This window comes from Bos indicus, chromosome 3, assembly GCF_029378745.1.
Source record: "Bos indicus isolate NIAB-ARS_2022 breed Sahiwal x Tharparkar chromosome 3, NIAB-ARS_B.indTharparkar_mat_pri_1.0, whole genome shotgun sequence".
NCBI lineage: Eukaryota > Metazoa > Chordata > Mammalia > Artiodactyla > Bovidae > Bos > Bos indicus.
In genome coordinates, this window is record NC_091762.1 from 82321585 (window position 1) to 82345977 (window position 24393).

The following is a 24393-nucleotide window of genomic DNA, read 5'->3' on the forward strand; positions in this document are numbered from 1 at the left end:
CTGAATTTAGAAAAGGCAGAGGAGCCAAAGATAAAATTGCTAGCATCCACTGGATCATCAAAAAAGCAGGAGAGTTCCAGAAAAACATCTGCTTTATTGACTATGCCAAAGCCTTTGACTGTGTGGATCACAGCAGACTGTGGGAAATTCTTCAAGAGATGGGAATACCAGACCACCTTAACTGCCTCCTGAGAAATCTGTATGCAGGTCAAGAAGCAACAGTTAGAAACAGATGTGGAACAACAGACTGGTTCCAAATTGGGAAAGGAGGATGTCAAGGCTGCATATTGTCACCCTGCTTATTTAACTTAAATGCAGAGTACATCATGCAAAATGCCAGGCTGGATAAAGCACAAACTGGAATCAAGATTGCTGGGGGAAATATCAATAACCTCAGATATGCAGATGACACCATCCTTACGGTAGAAAGTGAAGAACTAAAGAGCCTCTTGATGAAAGTGAAAAAGGAGAGTGAAAAAGTTGGCTTAAAGCTCAACATTCAGAAAACAAAGATCATGGCATCCAGTCCCATCACTTCATGGCAAATAGATGGGGAAATAGTGGAAACAGTGACAGACTTTATTTTTTGGGCTCCAAAATCACTGCTAATGGTGACTGCAGCCAAGACATTAAAAGACACTTACTCCTTGGAAGAAAAGTTATGACCAACCTAGACAGCATATAAAAAGCAGAGACATTACTTTGCTAACAAAGGTCCATCCAGTCAAAGCTATGGTTTTTCCAGTAGTCATGTATGGATGTGAGAGTTGGACTATAAAGAAAGCTGAGCGTGGAAGAACTGATGCTTTTGAACTGTGGTGTTGGAGAAGACTCTTGAGAGTCCCTTGGACTGCAAGGAGATCCAACCAGTCCATCCTTAAGGAGATCAGTCCTGAATGTTTATTGGAAGGAGTGATGTTGAGGCTGAAACTCCAATACTTTGGCCACCTGATAGGAAGAACTGACTCATCTGAAGAGACCCTGATGCTGGGAAAGATTGAAGGCAAGAGGAGAAGGGGATGACAGAGGATGAGATGGTTGGATGATATTACTGACTCAATGGACCTGAATTTGAGTAAACTCTGTGAGTTGGTGACAGATAGGGAGGCCTGGAGTGCACAATCCATGGGGTCACAAAGAGTTGGATCCGACTGAGCGACTGAACTGAACTGAAGCTCCCTGGGTTGATGATGGACAGGGAAGCCTGGTGTTCTGCAGTCCATGGAGTCGCCAAGTTGGACACACCTGAGTGAGTAAACTGAACTGAAGAGAGTAGCCCTCAAAGTTTTCATCACAAGAAAAACAATTATAAATGAGTGTGGTGATGGATTTTAACTAGACTTACTATGATGATCATTTCACAGTATATACATACATTGAATCATTTTGTTGTGTATCTGAAATTAATGTATTTCAATTGTTGAATTATTGTTCAGTTATTGAAATTAATTGTATTTCAATCAAAGAAATTTCCTGACTTTGTTGGTTGTATTGTGATTATGTAAGAGAATATTCTTGTTCTTAGAAAAACACACAGAAATATTTTTGAATAAAGTTATACAGGGTCTCAAGATTGCCGGGAGAAATATCAATAACCTCAGATATGCAGATGACACCACCCTTATGGCAGAAAGTGAAGAGGAACTCAAAAGCCTCTTGATGAAAGTGAAAGAGGAGAGTGAAAAAGTTGGCTTAAAGCTCAACATTCAGAAAACGAAGATCATGGCATCCGGTCCCATCACTTCATGGGAAGTAGATGGGGAAACAGTGTCAGACTTTATTTTTTGGGGCTCCAAAATCACTGCAGATGGTGACTGCAGCCATGAAATTAAAAGACGCTTACTCCTTGGAAGGAAAGTTATGACCAACCTAGATAGCATATTCAAAAGCAGAGACATTACTTTGCCAACAAAGGTTCATCTAGTCAAGGCTATGGTTTTTCCTGTGGTCATGTATGGATGTGAGAGTTAGACTGTGAAGAAGGCTGAGTGCCGAAGAATTGATGCTTTTGAACTGTGGTGTTGGAGAAGACTCTTGAGAGTCCCTTGGACTGCAAGGAAATTCAACCAGTCCATTCTGAAGATCAGCCCTGGGATTTCTTTGGAAGGAATGATGCTAAAGCTGAAACTCTAGTACTTTGTCCACCTCATGTGAAGAGTTGACTTACTGGAAAGGACTCTGATGCTGGGAGGGATTGGGGGCAGGAGGAGAAGGGGATGACAGAGGATGAGATGCCTGGATGGCATCCCTGACTCAATGGACATGAGTCTGGGTGAACTCCGGGAGTTGGTGATGGACAGGGAGGCGTGGCGTGCTGTGATTCATGGGGTTGCAAAAAGTCGGACATGACTGAGCGACTGAACTGAACTGATACAGGGTCTCTAACATTTTCAGTAGATCATAAAAAAAAAAAAAAATTGTATATGTATATATTCGTGTTTGTTTATATAGAGAATGGTAAAGCAACTGGGACAAAATGTAATAAGTATTAAAGTCTGGGTCAAGGATAACAAAAACTTATTCCTAATTTTTTTTTTTTTTTTTGAGTGCTTAGGTCTATAGCATTAGATTATATGGACTTGATTGGATTAGATGATTCCCTTCTTTCTAGTCTGCCTGCAATGCGGGAGACCCAAGTTCAGTCCCTGGGTTGGAAAGATCCCCTGGAGAAGGAAATGGCAGCCCACTCCAATATTCTGCCTGGAAAATCCCATGGACGGAGAAGCCTGGCAGGCTACAGTCCACTGGGTCACAGAGTCAGACATGACTAACAACTTCCACTTTCATAGTTGTTTTACAATACTATGTTGGTTCCTGTTGTACATACAACAAAGTAAATCAGCTCTGTGTATACATATTCGAATCCCTCTTGGGCCTCCCACCCACCCCCAGTCCGTCCTACCCACTTGGCATTATAGTAGAGCATCAAGCTGAGCTCCGTGTGCTGTACTGCAGGTTTCTGGTACAGATAACTTAGAATATTTTTAACTTTAAAATATATAAAAATTAAATTACCCCTCAAACTACTCATCAAATTGTTTTTTAACTTGCTCTGTAACAAGAGAAGCCACTGCAATGAGAAGCCCTCTTGCCACAACTAGAGAAAGTCCGTGAGCATCAATGGAGACCCAGTGTAGCCATAAACAAATAAATAGAAATAAACATTTAAAAATGCTAATGGATGGGTTAAACAGTAAATTAGATGCAATTAAAGAAAGAATTGTAAACTAGAAGATTGACCTGAAGAAACTGTGCAAAAAGTAGCATAGAGATTAATGATAAGAAATAGATGTTTAGACATATTAAAAATGGAATAGAAAATCTAAGATTTCTTCTAGAGGGATTCGCAGAAAGGTAGAATCAAGGAGAACCAGTATTTGGAGAGATTATGGCTTAGATTTTTCCAGAACTGATAAGATACAAATCCACATAAAGAGACTGCTTTAGATACAAACCGACATGGTTGTGTGCTTAGTCGCTCAGTCATACATGACTCTTTTTGACCCTTTGCACTATAGCCCTCCAGGCTCCTCTGTCCATGCAATTTTTCAGGAAAGAATACTGGAGCAGGTTGCCATTTTTCTTCTCCAGGAGATTTTCCCAACGCAAGGATCAAACTCGTGTCTCCTGTGTCTCCTCATTGCGGGCAGATTCTTTACCCTGTGAGCTATACGGGGAAGCCCAGTTCTCTATCAGTCTTTTGATAGAGAAACTTTTGACACCGTAAACATGTTGCCCAATAACTGGTCATGGTTTGGGCCAGTTTTATCATTAAGAATAGCAAGATTAATCATTAGTTACTTTCACGTGGTAACCATGTTTCTGTGTGCATTGGAGTGATAGTCCCACTTACCCATACTGTGATAGTGAATTATTATATGACCTCTGTGAATGTTGAACACAAAAGAGCATAAACTTGAGTGAAAGGGAGAATGCAAAAGAGATGGGAGATTCTTATTCCTTCTTTGCTTATTCCCATATGTAGAATGAAAAACATCATTTTAGATTTCTTAATTTATATCTTTAAGAGTCACATGGGATGTGAATTTGGCCATTGCCTTTAGTCAAAGGATTTCTAAGGGTCTCATAAGCATATTGCATAATCTTCTAAACACTCTTCATGTAGTTGTAGCTGGCAGTAATATCTCCATTATAGAGAGGAGTAAATGGAAGCACGGTATACCAAATGATATTTTTATATCCATCAGAAATGTCTTACTGGTTTACAGGCCAGTATTACTATCAACTTTATGAAGCTTAGTGAGATTATGTGATTTGCCCAACCTTAGAGAAAGAATTTGGCATAACATCAAGGCTCCCTGAGTCTTATCTGCCTTACTAATTTTATCTCCTCCCCACACATACACACACTTAGCCTCAGTTCTGCTACTCAAGTCATATTTAATCCAATGTTTTAAAAGTCCTGTAAGGGATGATGGATAACTGTTAGTCACAATTGTGGTTACTTATGAGGGAAAAAAAAGGCTGAACAGGATGGGACAAAAGAAAGGTTTGGCAGGAGGTGGGGGTAGATGAAACACATCTCCCATCCAAGTTCTAACCAGCTCGGACCCTGATTAGCTTCTGAGGTCAGATGAGATTGGGTGCATTCAGGGTGGTATGGCCATAGACAGATGGCAAACTTCTATTTGTTCAGTGATGGTTACAAGTGTGGTTGCCTTATAATAATCCATTAAGCAATATATTTGTTTAATGTTAAAAAAGAGAAAGTCCTGTAAGGGAACCTTAACTCATGTAGCTTCATGAGTCTTTGAAGTATCATTCCTGGTTCTTAATTAAAAATCAAATGATAGTTTATTTTTTTCTAGAACAACTTTTTAAAAAAATATTGTAACTGCTATTAGTAATGTTGTATACTAAAACTCATGCATTTGTTCTGTTCTGATGAATTGTTATTCATTTGCCAAGTCATGTCTGATTCTTTGTGCCCTCATGGACTGTAGCCTACCAGGCTCCTCTGTTCATGAGATTTTCCAGGCAAGAATACTGGGGTGAATTACTATTTCCTTCTCCACGGGCTCTTCCTGAATCAGTGATCCAATCCGTGTCTCCTGCATTGGAAGGCAGATTCTTTACTACTGAACTAGCAGAGAAGCCCTCTGATGAGTTAGAGAATCCTAGTCAGGATATTACCATGTGGTAAGCTAAATAAAATAGTGGAAGATGGTCTTAAAGAGTAATATGGCTAATTCTATACAGTTACTCTCTGCCTGTTGATATAAAACCATATTCTTTATCTTTCTTAAATCCTCACCAGCAGTAGTGCTGGTAGCAAACAGAATTTGATCCCAGTGAATCTAAACCTAGTACACCTAAAGCTGGACTTACATTCAAATTGTGGGCATAGGTGTGGATATGGGTTAAGGTGGAAATGAAGAAAACCTGTAGAATTTAAAGTTACCCATAAGAGGGGTGTAATTAGGAAATAATAGGTGGGATGTAATTAGTATATAGTGAGGCTTCCCTGGAGACTCAGTGGTAAAGAATCTGCCTGCCAATGCAGGAGACACATATTGAGTCCCTGAGTTGAGACTATACTTGAGAAGGAGATGTCAACCCACTCCAGTATCCTTGCCTGGGAAGTACTATGGACAGATGGGCCTGGGAGGCTGCAGTTCATGTGCTCACAAAAGAGTCAGACATGACTTAGTTAAAGTGTAGTTCTGTGGCATTTAAGTATAGGTAACCCTTGAGTTATTTGGGGATTAAGGACACCAGTTACAGTTCACTTATAGCTTTACAATCAGCATTGCGTATCCCTTGTTCCACATCCACGGATTCAACCAGCTATGGTTTGTGTAGTACTACAGTACGTATTTGTTGGAAAAATAAAGCTCAAGTATAGGTGGATCCTCGCAGTTCAAACTCATGTTGTTCAAGGATCAACTGTACATTCACATAGTTGTATAACTGTCACCATCATTCATTTCCAAAACTTTTTTTTATCTTGCAGAACTGAGATTTTCTGTCTGTTGAACAGTAACTCCCTATTCACCTCTCCTCCCAGCCCCTGGTGACTACCTTTCTATTTTCTATCTTTATGAATTGACTACTTTAAGCACCTCACTTGAATGGAATTATATAGTATTTGTCCCTTTTTGATTGGCTTTTTCACTAGCATAATGTCTTCAAGGTTCATCCGTGTTGTAGCATGTGGAATTTCTTTCCCTTTAAGGCTGAATAATATTCCCTTGTGTGTGGTGTGTGTGTGATTGTGTGTATTCACACACAGATATATATATATATGCCAAATTTGTTTTACATATTCCTCTGTCCACAGACACTTGCACTGCTTTCAGCTTTTGGCTGTTGTCAGTGATGCTGTTATGAACATGAATGTACAGATGTGTCCCTGCTTTTAGTTCTTTAGGGTATATGTTCAGAATTGGGATTGCTGGATTATATGTTAATTCTATGTTTAATTTTTTGAGGAACTGCCAAACTATTTCTATAGCAGCTGTACCATTTTACAGTCCTATCAGCATAAGAGTTCCAGTTCTGCATCCTGGCAAACCCCTGTTTTCTAGGGGTTTTTGGGGGGTGGGGTGGGATTGATAGTAGTCATCCTAATGACTTGTGGTGTTATCTTGTGGTTCTGATTTGCATTTCCCTAATATTATTGATGTTGAGCATCATTTCTTGTGTTTTCCACCCACTTGTATATCTTTTTCAGAGAAATGTCTATTTGAGTTCTTTGCCTGTTTTGACATGCCCCTTTTTTAAAACCAGTGAAAGTCTCTCTGTCATGTCTGACTCTTTGCGACTATACAGTCCGTGGAATTCTCTAGGCCAGAATACTGGAGTGGGTAGCCTTTCCCTTCTCCAGGGGATCTTCCCAACCCAGGAATCAAACTGGGGTCTCCTGCGTTGCAGGCAGATTCTTTACCAACTGAGCTATCAGGGAAGCCCTGATAAAACCAGGTTCAATTCCTAGATTGGAAAGATATGCTGAAGAAGGGATAGGCTACCCACTCCAGTATTCTTTGGCTTCCCTTGTGGCTCAGCTGGTGAAGAATCTGCCTACAATGTGGGAGACCTGGGTTCAATCCCTGGATTGGGAAGATCCCCTGGAGAAGGGAAAGGCTATCCACTCCAGTGTTGTGGCCTGGAGAATTCTGTGGCCCATATAGTCCGTGGGGTCACAAAGAGTCGGACACGACTGAGTGACTTAAATTTTTTTAAAACCAAGGTAGTAACCACAAGAGATACTTATTTATTACTTTATAGAACTACCAGAGATAGATCACTTTTAATTGCTAATTAATACTGGTAGCAGATGAATAAATACTTTCGGAAAATATTTGTATATATAAACATGTAATCAAGTTTTGCCTATCCTTTGTGCATTTCATCCATCTCTTTCTGTTTCTGTTAACACAGTCCTAATCCATTTAACATCATCTCATGTTTGTGCTACTGTTGGTTGTTTTTTCAAAAAGGTAAAAGCATTTAGTGGGTGCTTAATTTGATAATTTATATCTTGACACTGGGCCCAGTTCTAACAGAATGGTAAAAATAGATGTTCATAAATTCCTCTAGTAGTTTGCTCTTCTTTACCTCTTCTTTAGCACCTCCCCCTCGATTCAACAAGGATTTATTGGGATGTGAAATCTGAGTTTCCCTGAGATTGTGTGATAGTGGATAAATCACACCAAGTCTTCCCTATTGGATGAACCAAATAATCTCTTAGGTCCCTCCTAGTCTTGTCTGGTAAATGTCTTTATGATTTTTGTAAATATTACCAGCTTTTGGTCATTAGATGCCTGAATTATCTGAAAACCACATTACCCACAATAAACCATGTTTTTAGATTTTCACTGAAGAGAGGGGAAGATAACAGTCTAACTCAAATTACTTTCTTATTTACTATCATATATCTCCTTGGGCTTCTTCTTAGATCAATGTCAGACCTAACTAGAAACCTTTTAAATACAAGCATTTAGTTTTCTAAGAATTAGCCATCACTCATAAAGCAATATAGTATTTTGAGCAGTTAATGTCAGGGTGGGGTTTGTTTACTTCTGAAAAGTCGTATTGCATCTTAACAGCATGTAAAAACAAAGGCTAAAACTGTACTGTGTACTTTTAGTTTTTGATTTCTACTTTTGAAGTTTTATGGGCTTCCCTTGTGGCTCAGCTGGTAAAGAATCTGCCTGCAATGCCAGGGACCTGGGTTTGATCCCTGGGTTGGGAAGATCCCCTAGAAAAGGGAAAGGCTACCCACTCCAGTATTCTGGCCTGGAGAATTCCACAGACTGTGTAGTCCATGGGATCGCAAAGAGTTGGACACAACTGAGCAACTTTCATTTTCACTTTCACTTTGAAGTTTTATAAATACAAAAACGTCTCACACATCTGAATAGGGTAATATATATTCCGAAACTAAATATGTGTACTTTTTTGAATTAAATGCCATTTTTATTTGTTCATACCTCTGTTCACTTGCTTTATTGAGAATTCACATTAAATTGATTTCAAGTGGACTTCTAAAAGATATGAGTAATTCTTCAAACCAATTTAGTTAATCTTAAGAAATAATGTTATATGTTAGGCTAATGTAAATATAATAGCAAAATTAAATGAACTATTCTAGATAAACTTTTGTATTTAACATTTATTGCTGAATAATTTTTATAAATTGTCTATTTCTTCTATTTTTGCTCCTGTCACTTGTTCGAAATTCAGTAGTCAGTTATTTATGAATAGTCATTTTTTAGGATCTATGATTTTTTTTGTTTTCTGTAATAAAGCTATAATAAATTTTTTTCTTTATGCTCAAATTCTCTAATATTTTAAGTAATTTAATTACTTTTTCTCAGAGATTAGGAAGATACTTTTAATGCTGCGTTTGTCACTGGGAAAACTAGTTTTAATTTATATTGACCTTTTTCTCCTTTGAGCATTTAGTCTGCTTTCAATAAAATGTTGATGACTGCTCTTTAGAAGACAGCTGTACGAAATAAAGTATTATAAATATTCAGCTTTCCTTTCTAAGCTTTGTCACCAACAGCTGGGCATCCAGTTTAGCAGAACAGATTTTGCACAGAGAGAGCCTGGCATGTTCCTGAATCAGTATAGTGAAGGAGACAAAAAAGTAGTTTCTTATGGATTGGGGACTTATAAAGACATAGAGCATCTGTTCCTCAGTTTAGTCATAGTCTGGTTGCACTGAATCATGTTTAAAGCTAGAATAATGTGTAAAACTTTTTCACCTTGCTCATACCTTTATTTTAATATCTAGTGTATTATTTTTGCAAATAAAATGCTTTCAACATCTCCATTGAAGGTATGTAAATGATTTTGCTCTTATCTATAATTTTTCGTTAGTGATATTTTAAAACACACACAGATACTAATTTTTTACTAAGATTATTTTATTATATAACTTTAAAGTTTGAATTGTATGATAGTGCATATATATACAACTCATATATGAAAATCCATTTAAATATTTAATTATGATTTCATCTTGATATATGCTATTAAACAGTTTCCTCATTGTGAAAATTGCTTTCTTCATAGGTATTCTACTTTAGTTGGTGAAAGTAACTTAAAATGGAATCTTTGTTTATACAGATTACTCTTAAATACTTGGCTATTTGAAGCATATTAAATCTAAGATGTCTTTAAATATTTTGTTTGCAGTGTTAAAAGATCACTGAAATTGGATGGTATGTTAAAAGCAGATGTAAGTATTTACTTGTGAATTTGTAGTTGCATGATAACATAATAAGATTGTATTTTTATTTTTTTAACAGCTAATTTTCTCTTATACTAAATGTAAGAAGTATCAGAAACTCCTGTGACATAATTGTTATTGGCACACCATTTTCTACATATAAAGTTTGTAATATATGGAAATTCCTTGCAGGCTTGATATTTTTATTTAAGCGACAAATTATTTAGAAGCCTTAATGAAGTAATTTAGTAGAAAAAAATGCTTTGCAACTTAAATGCAGATAAAAATGGAACAGTGACAGTGCTTTAATCTACATTCTGTAATCTGCTAAATTGAAATAAAACATTAACAACATTTTTATATCAAAAAGGTACCTACCCCCTCACCTCACTGACATGATTAAACATAAAATACTAGCACTGTAATAACTTTCACCATGGTTATCACAATAAGAATAAAATTGTACTGTTGCTGTTACATTTTATAAATCTTGTCGTAGCACATTCCCAATACCAGCATATCATGACATATGCTAGTTTAGTATCTGTTTATTATCTTTTCATACCAACAGTGGATCTAGATACAAACACTAATACTAGCATACTTATGGCCTTAGTAATTTTAAATGCAAATAAATTGGTGAGAAAGTAAATTAAAATAAAGAGCTAGTCAATAAATGGGCTCCTATATGAGATCCCATATGAGAATGCCATTTCAACAAATGGGTTTTGTATGGAATTTCTCTTCAGAAGACTGGTATTCAACAATTTACCATTTTTAAAACTTCCTAGATGCTTTTCTAAAAAATTTAAACAAAGGTGGCAAAATACTGCATTGCCACTAAAAAAATCATTAGCGGTGTAATTAGCAATTTAAAACACCATTATCCAACTTGTTCGGTACAGAATGCAGCTGTGACTGTAATTTTGCATCTGTTTCTTTGGTCAGAATGGTGTTTTGGTAGATGAGTAGTCCAGCTTGAAATGAAATACAGTTCTTCTCTGCCCCAAGACTGTTCTTTGGGAGGTGGTAACACCATTTGAATGAAAGAGAATGGCCATTTAGGAATTCATCCTTTTCATAAAGTACAGTTGTCATGGATAGCTTTCTATCTAATTTCTTTCCAGATTAGGATGTATCAAGGTAGCCAGTGAAACAGTGAATATCCTGTATTAGAAAAATACATTGTTATGTTTGGCCCAGTTCTGTACCTTTAAACCAGTTGACAGTACCACATGGCCACCGACTGCTAAATGCAGATTCCTTAAATCCTAGCCAGGGCCTTCAACATTTCTATTTTCTAACCTATTTCTAATATTTATTATTATTTCTGATATTTTCAGCTTTTGTACTTTTGCCTCATCATTTATTTGCAGCTCTGTCTTAGATCTCACAACTTTTGCTCTGGCGCTACATCTAGGCTTCTCTCCTTAGCTATATTTATGCATCTGTCTACTCCAGTAATTAGCCCTGAAGCAGCCTGGTTCCCAAGAATCTACCTATATGCCAGTGGTTCCACTGAGGCTGCCTTAGCCCATGCAAAGGAAAATCAGACATTTAAAACATCACCTATAAGTCGTCTACTACTACTACCACGACGTCGCTTCAGTCATGTCCGACTCCATGCAACCCCATAGATGGCAGCCTGCCAGGCTCCCCCGTCCCTGGGATTCTTCAGGCAAGAACACTGGAGTGGGTTGCCATTTCCTTCTCCAATGAATGAAGGTGAAAAGTGAAAGGGAAGTCGCTCAGTCATGCCTGACTCTTAGCAACCCCATGGACTGCAGCCCACCAGGCTCCTCCATCCATGGGATTTTCCAGGCAAGAGTACTGGAGTGGGGTGCCATTGCCTTCTCTGACCTATAAGCACCTAATTGCTTTGAAGCTACAGAGGAACTTGTAGTAACTTTGTGCTCATTTTGCCTTACCAGCATGATGCTGAAAGAAGACAACTGTGGTATTGAAGGAAAGGAGATGGCTCTTAAATCCTAGTTGGTTGAAGTGTAGTCTGTTCATCTTAAACATCTAGTGTTTGCTCTCCCAGAGATGTTTGGAACTAGCAAATCCCAGTGTTCCCAATGTGGCTATGGACCTTCATGAAGATAATGCTCCATGATGTTAGGGCAAGTCTGCAAAAGTAATTTTCCTTATGATTCCCCTAATAGGAGAAATTGAGGTATGGCTCATCCCCTGTGATCCTCCATTTCATATATAGTGTGTATACTATAAGTACCACTATTTGCTAGTCCTCCCAAATTGTCGAGGGTAGTGAGGAGTGATAAAGATTTTGATTTCTCAACACCTACAGTATTGGGGTTGCTCAAGTTATTACCCTTCAAACACTGTTTTTAGATGAATTTTCAAAGACAAAGTTGAATTATTTATTACAAGTAATTTGAAAATTATTCATTACAAATAACGACCAGTGGCAGTTCAGATGAATTTGTAGGGACAGCTGTAACCTGCTCATATACCTAGCCAGCTTGACCTAATCTCTTTCAGGCTACCTCAGAGAAGGAACTGGAGAACAGATGCTGCAGATGGGAAGGGAAGGAGCATACTTCCTACCAGATCAGATCAGATAAGTCGCTCAGTCGTGTCCGACTGTTTGCGACCCCATGAATCGCAGCACGCCAGGCCTCCCTGTCCATCACCAACTCCCAGAGTTCACCCAGACTCACGTCCATCCAGTCAGTGATGCCATCCAGCCATCTCATCCTCTGCCGTCCCTTTCTCCTCCTGCCCCCAATCCCTCCCAGCATCAGAGTCTTTTCCAATGAGTCAACTCTTCGCGTGAGGTGGCCAAAGTACTGGAGTTTCAGCTTTAACATCATTCCTTCCAAAGAAATCCCAGGGCTGATCTCCTGCAGAACAGACTGGTTGGATCTCCTTGCAGTCCAAGGGACTCTCAAGAGTCTTCTCCAACACCACAGTTCAAAAACATCAATTCTTTGGCGCTCAGCCTTCTTCACAGTCCAGCTCTCACATCTATACATGACCACAGGAAAAACCATAGCCTTGACTAGACGAACCTTTGTTGGCAAAGTAATGTCTCTGCTTTTGAATATGCTATCTAGGTTGGTCATAACTTCCCTTCCAAGGAGTAAGTGTCTTTTAATTTCATGGCTGCAGGCACCATCTGTAGTGATTTTGGAACCCAGAAAAATAAAGTCTGACACTGTTTCCACTGTTACCCCATCTATTTCCCATGAAGTGATGGGACCAGATGCCATGATCTTCGTTTTCTGAATGTTGAGCTTTAAGCCAACTTTTTCCCTCTCCACTTTCACTTTCATCAAGAGGCTTTTGAGTTCCTCTTCACTTTCTGCCATAAGGGTGGTGTCATCTGCATATCTGAGGTTATTGATATTTCTCCCGGCAAAGGCCAACTTAATAGGCATTCTGCCAGAGGAATGGCAGTGCAGATTTAGGGGAAGTTTGCTGATTGGGACATGCATACCCAGTCGAAATTACTGCATTACCATTAGTAGGATACTCCTAAGTCTGATTATTCCCATTATCTCATCTCTCTGAGACAAAACTTTTCCTGACTCCTGAAATTAGAAAGAACATTGGATTTCAGGGCTTTAGAAAATATGACAGCTCACATTCTGTAGGCTCACTTATTGGTCTGGCTCATGTCTGCTCCTTTCTCCTCTCCTTCCCTCCTCTTCCCCTGCTTTTTTCCTTACCTTTTTATTACGTAAATTTTTGAACATACACTAAAGTAGAGACAATAATACAATGAAGTACCATGTAACCATCACCCATCTTCCAAAAGTATTAACATTTTGCTATTTTTGCTTCAACTATCTCTATATATGTATGCATATATTTACATATGTGTGTATGTATCTGTATATTTTTCCCTGGAATTTTACAAATCTCACACATGTTATTTCATTAGAATATTCTTCAGTATGAATTTTTAACAGATAATGACTTCTTTCATAACTATAGTGCCACTATCATAACTTATAAAATAAGAAGTAACTCCTTAATAATATCTTTTACCCAGTCCATATTCACATTTCTATGGTTGTTTTAAAATGTCCTTTTTTATTAAAATCAGGATCCAAACAAGATTTCCACATTGTAATGGTTTTTATGTATCATAAGTCTTTTTTTTGCACCAAGTCTTTTAAAATCTTTTAAAATCTCACTTTTTTTTTTTTAATCTCACTCTTTTTCTTATAATTTATCTTTTGGAAAAAAACTGAAATATTTTTTCCATAAGTGTATTTCACATTCTAGAGTTTATTGTTTTCTTGTATTCTTTAGAAAAGTGATTTCTCTATTCACATTTCTCTATTTCACAATTCACATTTCTTCACATTTCATATAAAATGTCATTAAAGCTAGAGGCTTGATTAGATTCTGGTTCATATTTTTGCTAAGAATGCCTCATAGGTAGTCTTTGTATTTCCTGTTGCATCACTTCCACAAGTACAAAGTGGTCTTGGTTTCAAGTGTTGCCAGCCTGATTCACCCATAGTAAAATTCTCAATCTTCTAATGTTTTTTTTAATTCATTAATGATTATTTTATAGTTCCTTATTTCACTACAGTTACCAAATACTGATCCCTTTTTTGCCTTTTGATTTTGGAGAATTTTGATTATAGAGAATGAGCTGCCTACTGTACAGCTTCAGTAAGTATCAACACAAGGCTAATATTGTTTCATATATGCTCCCATGCATACTTCAGTATCCCCTGTACTAGATTATTTGAAGCAAATCTCAAACATCATCCATATCATCCATAAATACTCCAGTAATTATTTTTAAAAGATAGACTTTAAAAAAGGTATAATAGTATTATACCCCACTTCCACCTCTGCTATGATCTCTGCAAAAAAAATCTCTCTGAAAATTAACATTAATTCCTTAAGTGGACATCTTTGCTCACATTCTCCCAATTATCTCATATACCTTTTGACAGTTCAATTCTTTTAAATTTTAGCATTTTTTATTCACATATAATGTAAAATTCATAATTTAAAAGTATACACCAGTGATTTATTATGTACTCATTACATTGTGCAGTCATCATCACTATCTGATTTCAGAACATTTCCACCACCCCAAAAACAAATCCATACCTATTAGCAGTTAGTTTCAATTCCCTCCTCCTCTCATTCCCTGGCAACTACTAATTTATTTGCTGTTTCTGTGGATTTGCCTATTCTGGCCATATTATATAAATGGAATCATACAATATGTGGCCTTTGGTGACTGACTTCTTTCATTTAGCATAACATTTTCAAGTTTTATCCAAGGTTTATCACATGAACAGTACTTCATTCCTTTTTATGGCTCAATCTTATTCTTTTGTATGGGTATATCACCTTTTGTTTTTCTGTTCCTCAGCTGAAGAATGGGCTTGCATTCTTCAGTGCTGCTAGTGGTGAAGAAACCCCCTGCCAATGCAGGAGACACAGGTTCTATCTCTGGGTTGGGAAGATCCCCTGGAGGAAAGCATGGCAACCCACTTCAGTATTCCTGCCTGGAGAATCTCAGACAGAGGAGCCTGGCAGGCTTTGGTCTATAGGGTTGCGAAGAGTCAGACATGACTGAAGCGACGTAGCACACACATACAGCTGAAGGACCTTTGAGTTGTTTCCACTTCATTACTATTACAAATACTGTATATAACATTCTTGTACAGCATTTTGTATGAATGTGTTTTCAGTTTTCTTATATACCTGGGGTGGAATTGTTGAGTCATATGGTGATTCTAACTTTTTACAAAATTGCTAAAGTCTTTTCTACAGCATTGTACATCCCCACTAACAGTATGTAAGGGTTCCAGTTTATCCACATCCTCCTCAACATTTCTTATTATCTGATTTTTTGATTCTAGCCATCCTACTGGGTGTGAAGTCATATCCTGTTGTGGTTTTCATTTGCATTTCCCTGGTAATATTGAACATCTTTTCCTGTGCTAATTGGCCATCTGTATATTTTCTTTGGTGAAATATCTTCAAATCTTTGCCCATTTTTTAATTGGGTTGTCTTTTTACTGTTGAGTTGTAAGAATTCTTTATATATTCTCAACACTGTTACCTTATCAGATATATGATTTGCACGTACTTTCATCAGTTCTGTGGATTGTCTTTCTTGATAGACTCCTTTGATACACAAAAGTTTAAAATTTTGATGAAGTCCAACTTATTTTTTTCTTTGATGGCTTGTGCAACCTATAGTAATGCCAACTTCCACTATATTTCTTTCTAGGAGTTTTATAGTGTTTAGCACATATGTTAAAAATCTAATAGATAATAGAGTTCATTTTTGACATGGTGTGATATTAGGGGCATGTAGTTCATTTGTCCTAGCAATGTTTGTTAAAAAGCTATTACTTCCCCCATTGAATGGCCTTAGAACTCTTATTGAAGATTAGTTGACTATAAATATATTGTTGGGGGCCGGTGTGAGGTACTCCGCCCGTGGCAAAGGTCATGAGGAAGGAGGCTCGACATAAGCAAAGGCAGGATCGAGCCTCAGGAGTACCCCTGGAAATCCTCGAGCATCTACCCCCATAACCAGAGCCTGCCTACTTTGCTACTTTGTGCTCTCACCTACACCTCTGACTTTACGGGGGGCTGTCCCCCACCACCTCTTTTGGAGAAGGAGTTAACTTAGAGCTCATGTTAATAATAATTCCTGGGCGTGATAGGAGTGTTTCAACCTACAAACTCCTCAAACTCTACAAACCTACAAACTGCCTGACAGGCTTGTCCGGCCACATGTGATTGCTCACAGCCTCCCAACCGTGAGAGGCACGAGATGCTTTAAACCTTCTAAAAACAGGTTCCTTAGAAAAGTTAGAAAACTATTAGTATAAGTATAATGGGCTGATTAGAAATTGTATTGGTGAAGGGTTTTTCATTTGTTGAGCCAATGTTTGTTGCTAAGTCTCCACATCCCCTGCCCTTACACACATTAATGAATATATAGAACAAATAAGTATTAACCTTTGATATTAATCACATTAGACCTTAGGCTAAGTAAATTCTTTCCTTAACTAAAACCCACTACACCCTCACCCTATAGGAATGTAACTTTATTTGGGTGGCGTCTGTTTTAAGAATAATCACCCCTGGAGAAATAAGTGTCCTTGTTGACTGACTGCTGTCACAAGGAGAGGGTCATAAATTGTCAGCAGGTCCCCTGGCCAGAAGATGATGTAACACCCCTAAGACCTCTGTATACATTTGTATGAAGCACCTGACTTTGATAAAAGTCAGGACTGCTGACCCCACGTGACTTTTGCATAACATCTCAGTGTATAAAAGTAGACCATGGAAAATAAAGAATTGGGATCAGTTTCTCAAAATACTGGTCTCCCCATGTCGCGCTCTCTCTTACACTCTGGCTGAGTCTCCATCTGGAGCGCGGAACCTGCCACGCTTACTAATTTTGCCTGGGCTTCTAAGATCCGACCGGGGAGGCCTCAGTATCTCCTCTCCTTCGGGAGAACAGAAGGATGCCTGCGGCCTACGTAAGTGGTGCAAGCTTCTTGTCTTAAAGTTTTATTAGTCTCCCGCGTAAACCAAGCTACTCAGCCTCTTTTCTCCACTGAATCTTCCTACTGAGCTATCCTCATTCTATTACTCTTTACATCTTTAATTAATATCTAATTGAAGCTATTGTATCCTGATCCTCGCCGACGCCGTCCACGCTTCAAATTCCCTGGATCAACCGGGGCTGGACCCCGGCAATATATGAATTTATTTCTGGACTCTCAAGTCTATTCCATTTGTCTACACATCTGACCTTATGCCACCACCATGCTGTGTTTCAAAATAAAAAGTTTTTTAATTACTATAAATTTGAAATTAAGAAATATGAGTCTTCCAACTTTGTTCTCTCTGTTGCAGAGATTGGGCTATAGTTTTCTTTTAAGGTATTCATCTGGTTTTGCTATCAGAGTAATGCTGGTCTCATAGAATGAGTTAGTAAGTGTTCCCTGCTTTTTTATAGAATTTGAGAAGAATTGATGTCACTTCTTTAAATGCTGCTAGAATTCACCAGTGAAGCTCTCTGGCGTTACAGTTTTCTTTTTCACAAGTGTTCTGAATTAATCTAATCTGTTTTCTTGCTTTTAATGTGTTCCAGTTTTCCATTTCTCCATGATTCAGTCCTGGTGGGCTGTGTATTTTGGGGAATTTGTCCACTTCATCTAGATTAGCTAATCTGTTGGCATACAATTGTTCATAGTATCCCCTTATAATCCCTTTTATTTCTCCAAGGTTGGTTGTAATATCTTCCCCCTCATTCCTGATTTATTAATTTGAATCTTATTTCTTTCTTGGTCAGTCTAGATAAAGGTTTGTTGGGTTGTTTTTTTTTTTTTTCCCCAAAGAACCAACTTTTGAATTCATTGATCTTCTCTTTTTTCTTATTTTCCATTTCATTTGCTTTCTCCTTAATATTTTTTTTCTTCTAGTGTCTTTGGGTTTAGTCTATTCCTTTTCTAATTTCTTAAGTTGAAAGCTTAGGTTATTGATTTGAGAGCTTTCTTCTTTTTTTAATGTAAGTGTTTAAATTTTTCTCTGAGTACTACTTCCATCCTATAAGTTTTTATATATGTTATGATTCATTTTCATTCTCTTCAATATGTTTTCTAATTTCCATTTTGATTGGTTGTCTAGGAGTATGTTATTTAATTTCTATAAATTTATTTTCCAAATGTCTTTATGTTTTTAATTTGTAATTTTAAATTCTGTTGTGATTAGAAACTATTCTTTATATGATTCTAATTTTTTTCACATTTACTGAGTGGTTGTTTTTTTTTTTTTTTTTTTTGCTGCTTAACATATCTTCTGTCCTGGCTAATATTACGTGTGCACTTGAGAAGAATGTGTATTCTGCTATTGTTGGATGGAGGGCTTGATAGATATGTGTTAGGTCTAACTGGTATATAGTATTGTTCAAGTCTTCTGTTTCCTTGCTGATTTTTTTGTCTAGTTGGTCTATCTATTATTGAAAATGGGGCATTGAAGTTTCCTCTATTATTTTTCTTTTTCTTCCTTCAGTTCTGTCAGTTTTTGCTCCTTGTATTTTGGGGCTCTCTTGTTAGATGTGTGTGTGTTTATAAATTTTTTATCCTCTTTTCTTTCAGTATCAGTACGTCTTTATTCATTGAGTTTTCTTGGCGAGAAGAGGAAAGGGAAAAAGGATCAGCATATAGCAGAAACATAATAGTAAACCTATTGCAGAAAGGAAAGAAAGTATCTAGTACAACCAAGAACACACACTGCTGATAGAGTCACCAAAGGTCAAGGGAGCTCAGTTTTCTCTAGTTCAGGAATGAGAAGAAGGAATCAGGGAAAGAACAGAGGATCAGGCTATCCTTCCTTCCCTATAAATTCAAGAACTGGCACAAAGCTTTACTGTCTAGTAGTAAAACATGGTGGAGAAGGCAATGGCACCCCACTCCAGTACTCTTGCCTGGAAAATCCCATGGATGGAGGAGCCTGGTAGGCTGTAGTCCATAGGGTCACACAGAGTCCGACACAACTGAGGTGACTTAGCAGCAGCAGCAGCAGTAAAACATGGAGTTGTTAATTTGTCCATCTCTTATTAAACATAAATTTCAACTTAAGTTTTTTGTATCTGCATAAAGGCTCCTGAGTGACTTAAATATACATTCATCTTCCTCTCTTGGTTTCCCACCCCTTCTTTCTACATGAAAGCCTCCCATTTCTCCTCTCTCAATAGGAAATTAAGTAGATTTGGTTCATTCATATGCCAATGTAAGTTTTGGCATGAATCATATCAAGGAGTAGTCTTGACTCACAAGGTTTGGCACAAGGAATGACATTCCTAACGTCTTCAGGTTATTTTACACAAATCATTCAAAAGTTATGGAGACACTCAAGAATCACATGAATATGTCTATGTAAGGTAGGAGTCAAGCTTTTAGGAAAAATCTGGTTTAAAACAGGAAATAGGGAAAGGAGAAAAAAAGGATGACCCAAGGCTTTCACTTTTTTCCTCTTCGTTGTTTTTGTTTAGTTGCTAAGTCATGTCTTACTCTTTGTGACCCCTTGGACTATAGCCTGCCGGACTCCTCTGACCATGAAATTTCCCAGGGAAAAATACTGGAGTGAGTTGCCATTTCCTTCTCCATTTCTTCAACTTAGTGAGATATAATTGATCAAAATGTAAGATATTTGAAGTGTACAATGTGGTGATTTGATTTATAGATTGTGAACATGTATATTCATTGTGTGTACGTATATGTGTGTGTGTCTTTTTTATACACACACACACACATTGTGAAAGGATTGTTCCCATCAATTAATCCATCTATAACTTCAACTTTTTCTTTTTCTTTTTTGGTAAGAACATTTAAATTCTACCCTTCTAGCAGATTTCAGTTACTATATAATAGTGTTATTAGTTATAGTCCCCATGCTGTCCATTAGATCCTCAGACCTTATTTATCTTACAATGGAAGTTTGTACCCTCTGTTCCTCCATCTCCCAGTGACTAAAAACCACTTTCCTACTGTCTGTTTCTGTGAATTAGACCTTTTTATTTTCTTTTTTTAATTTTATTTTATTTTTAAACTTTACAATATTGTATTAGTTTTGCCAAATATCGAAATGAATCCGCCACAGGTATACCTGTGTTCCCCACCCTGAACCCTCCTCCCTCCTCCCTCCCCATACCCTCCCTCTGGGTCGTCCCAGTGCACCAGCCCCAAGCATCCAGTATCGTGCATCAAACCTGGACTGGCAACTCGTTTCTTACATGATATTTTACATGTTTCAATGCCATTCTCCCAAATCTCCCCACCCTCTCCCTTTCCCACAGAGTCCAGAAGATTGATCTATACATCAGTGTCTCTTTTGCTGTCTCGTACACTGGGTTATTGTTACCATCTTTCTAAATTCCATATATATGTGTTAGTATACTGTATTGGTGTTTTTCTTTCTGGCTTACTTCACTCTGTATAATAGGTTCCAGTTTCATCCATCTCATTAGAACTGATTCAAATGTATTCTTTTTAATGGCTGAGTAATACTCCATTGTGTATATGTACCACAGCTTTCTTATCCATTCATCTGCTGATGGGCATCTAGGTTGCTTCCATGTCCTGGCTATTATAAACAGTGCTGCGATGAACATTGGGGTATACGTGTCTCTTTCCCTTCTGGTTTCCTCAGTGTGTATGCCCAGCAGTGGGATTGCTGGATCATAAGGCAGTTCTATTTCCAGTTTTTTAAGGAATCTCCACACTGTTCTCCATAGTGGCTGTACTAGTTTGCATTCCCACCAACAGTGTAAGAGAGTTCCCTTTTCTCCACACCCTCTCCAGCATTTATTGCTTGTAGACTTTTGGATCGCAGCCATTCTGACTGGTGTGAAATGGTACCTCATAGTGGTTTTGATTTGCATTTCTCTGATAATGAATGATGTTGAGCATCTTTTCGTGTGTTTGTTAGCCATCTGTATGTCTTCTTTGGAGAAATGTCTATTTAGTTCTTTGGCCCATTTTTTGATTGGGTCATTTATTTTTCTGGAGTTGAGCTGTAGGAGTTGCTTGTATATTTTTGAGATTAGTTGTTTGTCAGTTGCTTCATTTGCTATTATTTTCTCCCATTCTGAAGGCTGCCTTTTCACCTTGCTAATAGTTTCCTTTGTTGTGCAGAAGCTTTTAAGTTTAATTAGGTCCCATTTGTTTATTTTTGCTTTTATTTCCAATATTCTGGGAGGTGGGTCATAGAGGATCCTGCTGTGATGTATGTCAGAGAGTGTTTTGCCTATGTTCTCCTCTAGGAGTTTTATAGTTTCTGGTCTTACGTTGAGATCTTTAATCCATTTTGAGTTTATTTTTGTGTATGGTGTTAGAAAGTGTTCTAGTTTCATTCTTTTACAAGTGGTTGACCAGTTTTCCCAGCACCACTTGTTAAAGAGATTGTCTTTAATCCATTGTATATTCTTGCCTCCTTTGTCAAAGATAAGGTGTCCATATGTGCGTGGATTTATCTCTGGGCTTTCTATTTTGTTCCATTGATCAATATTTCTGTCTTTGTGCCAGTATCTTACTGTCTTGATAACTGTGGCTTTGTAATAGAGCCTGAAGTCAGGTAGGTTGATTCCTCCAGTTCCATTCTTCTTTCTCAAGATCGCTTTGGCTATTCGAGGTTTTTTGTATTTCCATACAAATTGTGAAATTATTTGTTCTAGCTCTGTGAAGAATACCATTGGTAGCTTGATAGGGATTGCATTGAATCTATAAATTGCTTTGGGTAGTATACTCATTTTCACTATATTGATTCTTCCAATCCATCAACATGGTATATTTCTCCATCTATTAGTGTCCTCTTTGATTTCTTTCACCAGTGTTTTATAGTTTTCTATATATAGGTCTTTAGTTTCTTTAGGTAGATATATTCCTAAGTATTTTATTCTTTCCATTGCAATGGTGAATGGAATTGTTTCCTTAATTTGTCTTTCTGTTTTCTCATTATTAGTGTATAGGAATGCAAGGGATTTCTGTGTGTTGATTTTATATCCTGCAACTTTACTATAATCATTGATTAGTTCTAGTAATTTTCTGGTGGAGTCTTTAGGGTTTTCTATGTAGAGGATCATGTCATCTGCAAATAGTGAGAGTTTTACTTCTTCTTTTCCAATTTGGATTCCTTTTATTTCTTTTTCTGCTCTGATTGCTGTGGCCAAAACTTCCAAAACTATGTTGGATAGTAATGGTGAAAGTGGGCACCCTTGTCTTGTTCCTGACTTTAGAGGAAATGCTTTCAATTTTTCACCATTGAGGATAATGTTTGCTGTGGGTTTGTCATATATAGCTTTTATTATGTTGAGGTATGTTCCTTCTATTCCTGCTTTCTGGAGAGTTTTTATCATAAATGGATGTTGAATTTTGTCAAAGGCTTTCTCTGCATCTATTGAGATAATCATATGGGTTTTATTTTTCAATTTGTTAATGTGGTGTATTACATTGATTGATTTGCGGATATTGAAGAATCCTTGCATCCCTGGGATAAAGCCCACTTGGTCATGGTGTATGATCTTTTTAATGTGTTGTTGGATTGTGATTGCTAGAATTTTGTTAAGGATTTTTGCATCTGTGTTCATCAGTGATATTGGCCTGTAGTTTTCTTTTTTTGTGGGATCTTTGTCAGGTTTTGGTATTAGGGTGATGGTGGCCTCATAGAATGAGTTTGGAAGTTTACTTTCCTCTGCAATTTTCTGGAAGAGTTTGAGCAGGATAGGTGTTAGCTCTTCTCTAAGTTTTTGATAGAATTCAGCTGTGAAGCCATCTGGACCTGGGCTTTTGTTTGCTGGAAGATTTTTGATTACAGTTTCCATTTCCGTGCTTGTGATGGGTCTGTTAAGATTTTCTGTTTCTTCCTGGTCGAGTTTTGGAAAGTTGTACTTTTCTAAGAATTTGTCCATTTCTTCCACGTTGTCCATTTTATTGGCATATAATTGTTGATAGTAGTCTCTTATGATCCTTTGTATTTCTGTGTTGTCTGTTGTGATCTCTCCATGTTCATTTCTAATTTTATTGATTTGATTTTTCTCCCTTTGTTTCTTGATGAGTCTGGCTAATGGTTTGTCAATTTTATTTATCCTTTCAAAGAACCAGCTTTTGGCTTTGTTGATTTTTGCTATGGTCTCTTTTGTTTCTTTTGCATTTATTTCTGCCCTAATTTTTAAGATTTCTTTCCTTCTACTAACCCTGGGGTTCTTCATTTTTTCCTTTTCTAGTTGCTTTAGGTGTAGGGTTAGGTTATTTATTTGACTTTTTTCTTGTTTCTTGAGGTATGCCTGTATTGCTATGAACTTTCCCCTTAGGACTGCTTTTAAAGTGTCCCACAGGTTTTGGGTTGTTGTGTTTTCATTTTCATTAGTTTCTATGCAAATTTTGATTTCTTTTTTGATTTCTTCTGTGATTTGTTGGCTATTCAGCAGCATGTTGTTCAGCCTCCATATGTTGGAATTTTTAATAGTTTTTCTCCTGTAATTGAGATCTAATCTTACTGCATTGTGGTCAGAAAAGATGCTTGGAATGATTTCTATTTTTTTGAATTTACTAAGGCTAGATTTATGGACCAGGATGTGATCTATCCTGGAGAAGGTTCCATGTGCACTTGAAAAAAAGGTGAAATTCATTGTTTTGGGATGAAATGTCCTATAGTGCCGGTGCCAGCCGGCAAAGTCGATCAGGTCCCGAGAACGTGCACGGCGGGGCTAAGAAAGAAACTAAAGCAAGAGACTACAACAAAGATGGGGTCGAGAGGTTCAGACACGTCTCCACGAAGGGACGCAGTCTGACACCAACTTTATTCAGTATCTCATATTTATACAGAGGAGTGTGAGAAAGACAAGACAGTTGACTTTTTTTCTTGGTTGTCCTATACATCTTACAAACAGTCACAAGAAATCTTGAGAGCATGGGACTGGCTCCCTGTTATTATTTCTTCACCAGATAACATTTCTCTGTGCGTTGTAAGTTTGCACAGACTCCAGGTGTCTGCAGTAAATAAGCGCCTAATTTCTGGGGTGGCGGGACAGAGAGCTATGTTTGCAAGCAAACCCTCAAGGACTGAGGCAGCTCCCAGAGCTGTGTCCTTCAAGCAAAGGACCCCGTTCTCACGGGCAGCTCCCCGCACTATAGATATCAATTAGGTCTAACTGGTCTATTGTATCG

At 37.6% G+C, this 24393-nt stretch overlaps 1 protein-coding gene across 5 annotated transcripts in view; it reads left to right on the forward strand.

The window, feature by feature from the left end:
• The window catches only part of ITGB3BP (integrin subunit beta 3 binding protein), a 106823-nt gene that overhangs the window by 11027 nt on the left and 71403 nt on the right, over window positions 1–24393 (forward strand). For all 5 annotated transcript variants that reach the window (XR_011565851.1, XM_019957331.2, XM_070786428.1 and 2 more), the window contains exon 2: window positions 9667–9709. Coding sequence is in view for 4 of the 5 variants with exons in the window: in XM_019957331.2 (XP_019812890.1) it covers window positions 9667–9709 (43 nt within the window). In the remaining variant the exon portion in view is untranslated. The remainder of the gene's footprint in view (window positions 1–9666; window positions 9710–24393) is intronic.